Here is a 4,849-nt window from a genome sequence, read left to right on the forward strand (position 1 = left end):
AGTTTGCATATTAAAATATTTTATTAATTTGATGTACCTAGGAAAAATGGGTCTAGGTGACGATACACAATCAGAGCACACTGGCAACCTGGAAGTACCTAACTTTTTTGCTATTTCCTATAAGCAATACAGAAATTGTTTCCTCCCTGACTTCCTCCTCTCATTCTCTTATAACCTGGGGTTCATAGATCCTTCCCCTAGGCCTTCAGCACACAAATTAATCCAGTTTCAAGAAGGCTCAAATCCGTAAGTGCTCTCCTCTGACAAAGAAGCGGCCTAAAAGGAGGGGGTGGGGTTGGTCAGGGCGACCAAGGTCATCACAAACCACTCCGGGCTGGGAATACCAGTTCCCCTCGGCCGTACCGAGTCCACTCACCTCAGCAGCAGCAGGCGCTGACCCTGGGTCACTTTAAAGTCCCCACCCCAGCATCTCTGGGAATTCCCAGTCTCTCCTACCATAGCTGACATTCCTTGTACTTCACGTGCGCTGGACACATCCTCGCCTCTTCTTTGGCGCAGATTTCTACAGAAGTTAAGTCTTGGATAGTTTGTCCACACTTTAAGAGATAACCCACATTAGTTAGCAGCAAAGGTGAGCCCACTCCCGCCAGCATGCCCTGGGACACTGTGGTTCCTTGGAGGTCGTGCCCTCCACTCGGGAGTATACGCCAGCTCCCCCCAGTTTCCCAACCACCCCAGTCGGTGCGCCACGTCTAATACCAAGGCCCAATGCCTCTTCCCCAACCCTCTCCACTTACCCAAGACCGCTGCCAATGCCTGCTCCGTTTCCAGCTCATTTCTGACTTTTTCTGTGCTAAGTCGTTTAACAACTCCAACAGCCAGTTATGACGTCTTTGTTTATAGGTTCCCTGCTATTTTACGTCCTTTTTATTTCTCTGCAACTATCCTAATAGGTTAATCGATAGCTATTCTCTGACCTCGGGAAACCCCAGCTGATGGTGTTGTGACCGTTGCGAATATATATATATATATATATATATATATATATATATATATATATATATACCTGCGTCGAACCCGGAAAGCTAGGGTGAGACTTAAGTAGTTAGATTTGGGGGTGATGCGAGGCACATCAGCAGACGTCTTTTCTCTGGGATAGCCCTGAAACAGGAGGGGGTCTGAGGCCTAATTAGCAAAAGGAAGCCGGATGTGTTCCTTTAATCCCTGAATCGAAAACAAAACCCCAAAGCAAACCAAAATAGTAAGTTTTTTCTTTTCTTTTTTTAAATCACAACCTTGTTCTGCATTGCCAGTTGGTCTATATAATATTAGCAAAGAGGGGAGGGCAGGGTAGTAAGAAAAATGCAGGGGGCGGAGAGGGCAGGGTGGTAAGAAGCCCTACAGTCCGGAGGACACTCTTAGGCCCACGCCCTCTCCACCCCCCACCCACCCACACTCACGCCCTCCCTGAACCCTACACCCGGCTCCAGCGTGGGCAGGGGTCTCCCAACAGCCCGAAGAGCTCTCGGGGCCTGCGGGATGCTAGCGCCTAGTCGGTGAGGAGTTGCGCTTCTGTCGTCCCTTTGTTGACAATTCCCTGAACCAACTTGAGTTTGGCCAGCTCCACCGCGGCCCTGACGTCACGCGCGGTCACGTGGCCCCGCCTCCCTCTGGATCTTTAAGTAGAAAGTAATCTATCAGGCCAGTCCTTAAAACGGGACTTTCGACTACCCAGGCTTGGCTTCCCTGTCACCACCCCCCCAACCCCCAACCCCGCGGTCGCCCCTGCCCGCGCCCTCCTGAGCTGCTTGGCGCCCGGCGTCCCGCGCTTGCCTGGACCGCTCCTGAACCCCACGCCCAAAACAGAGGTCGAGGAAGGCTGGTGAAGTGAGGGGGTGCGGCGTGGAGAAACCACGGGGTCGCGAGCAGTAGCTGCCTCCTCGTAGAGAAGCGTCGAGGACCGCAAGAGTTCGCGGAGCGCGGCTGCGGAGCGCAGCGCCCGCACCGCGCGATGCCAGGCCTCCTCGTGTGAGCTGACCCGAGAGGGCCCCGAGCTACCTGTGCCCTCTCCGCCCCCCCTGCTTTCTTTCGGGGGACACTCACACCTCCTTTCCCTGAGCTCCGCGGCCGCCCCTCGCGGCCCCCCTCGCTCTCTGCTCGCTCCTGGCCGCCGCCACCAACCCCGCGGAGGGATGACCCTCTCCGGCAGCGGCAGCGCCAGCGATATGTCCGGCCAGACGGTGCTGACGGCCGAGGACGTGGACATCGATGTGGTGGGCGAGGGCGACGACGGGCTGGAGGAGAAGGACAGCGACGCCGGGTGCGACAGCCCCGCGGGGCCTCCGGACCTGCGCCTGGACGAGGCGGACGAAGGGCCACCGGCGAGCGCTCATCACAGCCAGTCTCAACCGCAAGCCCTGGCACTGCCCACCGAGGCGACCGGGCCGGGGAACGACACGGGAGCTCCGGAGGCCGACGGCTGCAAGGGCGGCGAGGACGCGGTGACAGGCGGCGGTGGGCCCGGCGCGGGCGGCGGGGCGACGGGAGGTCTGACCCCGAATAAGCCCAAGAACAGCCTGGTAAAGCCACCCTACTCTTACATCGCGCTCATCACCATGGCCATCCTGCAGAGCCCGCAGAAGAAGCTGACCCTGAGCGGCATCTGCGAGTTCATCAGCAACCGTTTCCCGTACTATCGGGAGAAGTTCCCCGCCTGGCAGAACAGCATCCGCCACAACCTGTCGCTCAACGACTGCTTCGTCAAGATCCCCCGCGAGCCGGGCAACCCGGGCAAGGGCAACTACTGGACCCTGGACCCCCAGTCCGAGGACATGTTCGACAACGGCAGCTTCCTGCGGCGCCGGAAGCGCTTCAAGCGCCACCAGCAGGAGCACCTGCGCGAGCAGACGGCGCTGATGATGCAGAGCTTCGGAGCCTACAGCCTGGCGGCGGCGGCGGGCGCAGGACCCTACGGCCGCCCCTACGGCCTGCACCCCGCGGCGGCGGCGGGCGCCTACTCGCACCCCGCGGCGGCGGCGGCGGCCGCGGCTGCTGCGGCGCTCCAGTACCCGTACGCGCTACCACCCGTGGCTCCCGTGCTGCCGCCCGCGGTGCCCCTGCTGCCCTCGGGCGAGCTGGGCCGCAAAGCGGCTGCCTTCGGCTCGCAGCTCGGTCCGAGCCTGCAGCTACAGCTCAACACCCTGGGCGCCGCCGCGGCAGCCGCGGGCACGGCGGGCGCGGCGGGCACCACGTCGCTCATCAAGTCCGAGCCCAGTGCGCGGCCGTCGTTCAGTATCGAGAACATCATAGGCGCGGGACCCGCGGCGCCCGGGGGCTCGGCTGGGGGTGGTGGGAGCGGCGGCGGAGCCGGGGGTGGCGGGGGCAGTGGGGGCGGCGGCGGCGGCGCCCAGTCCTTCCTGCGGCCGCCCGGGACTGTTCAGTCGGCTGCGCTCATGGCCACGCACCAGCCCCTGTCGCTGAGCCGGACGACTGCCACCATCGCGCCCATTCTGAGCGTGCCGCTGTCTGGACAGTTCCTGCAGCCCGCAGCCTCAGCCGCAGCGGCTGCGGCCGCCGCCGTGCAAGCCAAGTGGCCCGCGCAATAGTGATGAGCTGGTGGCCGGGCCGGGCGGCGGCCTCTGGCAGCAGCCTGCTCTTCCAGGCGGTACGCCCTCTCTGATCCTGGTCCATCTGTCCTGGTCCTGGTCCCTCTACCCAATCCTGGACTCTGCTACCCGCCCCCGACTCCCCAACACTGACCAACAGCGGCCTCCATCCCCTCGCTCACCTAAGCTGGCGGAGCAAACTCAACCCGCGTCCGCTGGGAATAACTTTCCGTACAGGTAAAACTGATAACCGAATTTCCAAAAATGCACCCCGACGGCGCCTGTGTTCTCAGTACTGTGGGGGTGGGAGGGACATTCTTTGTACATATTTGTATAAAAATCATTGACTTTCCTTTTGGGGTTTTTATTTTTTTAAGAAAAGAAAAAGCAATTCAGTAGATTTAGAGCTTTGAACTTTCATTTTTTTTGAAGGTTCACTCTGCGCAGTTTTATCTGAGAAAAAGAATGTATAAAGACGTTGGGAGATTTTAAATACAAAAAATTTTTCAAAAAGGCGAAGTGTCATTGTATTATAAAAGTCTGTTTATATATGAATGAATATATATGGTATTCTAAATGTTATTCCATCGTGTTGTACACAATTTTGTAAATAAATTTTTAAAATGCTCAGCCTATTGTTTTAATTAGGTGTCTAGCAAATGGCAAGATTTTACAATGGAATTTGCATTGTCTTCCCCAGAAAATCTAGCAGTCTTAAGTAACGGCCTTTTCAAACTTTGCAATTCACAATTTGGGTGTAGAAACATTTGAATTTGAAAATGGAAAGAGCGTTTTTAATTTAAATTATATTAATATGTGACTTTTCACATAACCAGGATAAGGATGGCAATCCCATTCATATCAAGCCATTGTGAATGACTCGCAGCTCCTGCAAAGTGTGCTGTCATTAAAAATCTAAGCAAAAGCAGCCTTGTTCATTTTAAAGAACAGTAGTTGAATATAGCCCCCTAGGTAAACTTACCAGGAGTCTTTGGCCATTTGAATTGTCCTTTCAAGAACAAAATTCCAAACATCTCGTATTTTAGCATTAACCCTTGGGTTTTTGGAATTCCTTTTCATCCCTTCATTGGAAATGCTAAATCTCATTGATTTTTTTTTTTTTTTTAATTCACATGGTACCATTTTGGCCTTTGTATTGGAATAGTATCTTGCATTACGATGATAGGCAATAGATCGTAGGGTTTTGTTTTTTGTTTTTCCCAGAAAAATATCAAGTAAAATCCCTCTTTTTTTTTTTCCATTGCAATTATCAACTCACATAA

General features: G+C 55.3%; 1 protein-coding gene across 1 annotated transcript; it reads left to right on the forward strand.

The window, feature by feature from the left end:
* The first annotated feature begins 1,835 nt into the window (after positions 1-1,835).
* Positions 1,836-4,193, forward strand: Foxd3 (forkhead box D3). The gene has a single exon (XM_021161526.1). It carries the CDS (start codon positions 2,154-2,156, stop codon positions 3,564-3,566), a length of 1,413 nt encoding a protein of 470 aa, XP_021017185.1. The 5' UTR covers positions 1,836-2,153; the 3' UTR covers positions 3,567-4,193.
* Positions 4,194-4,849: the final 656 nt, after the last annotated feature.

The sequence above is a fragment of the Mus caroli genome, chromosome 4 (assembly GCF_900094665.2).
Source record: "Mus caroli chromosome 4, CAROLI_EIJ_v1.1, whole genome shotgun sequence".
NCBI classification, from domain to species: Eukaryota; Metazoa; Chordata; class Mammalia; order Rodentia; family Muridae; genus Mus; species Mus caroli.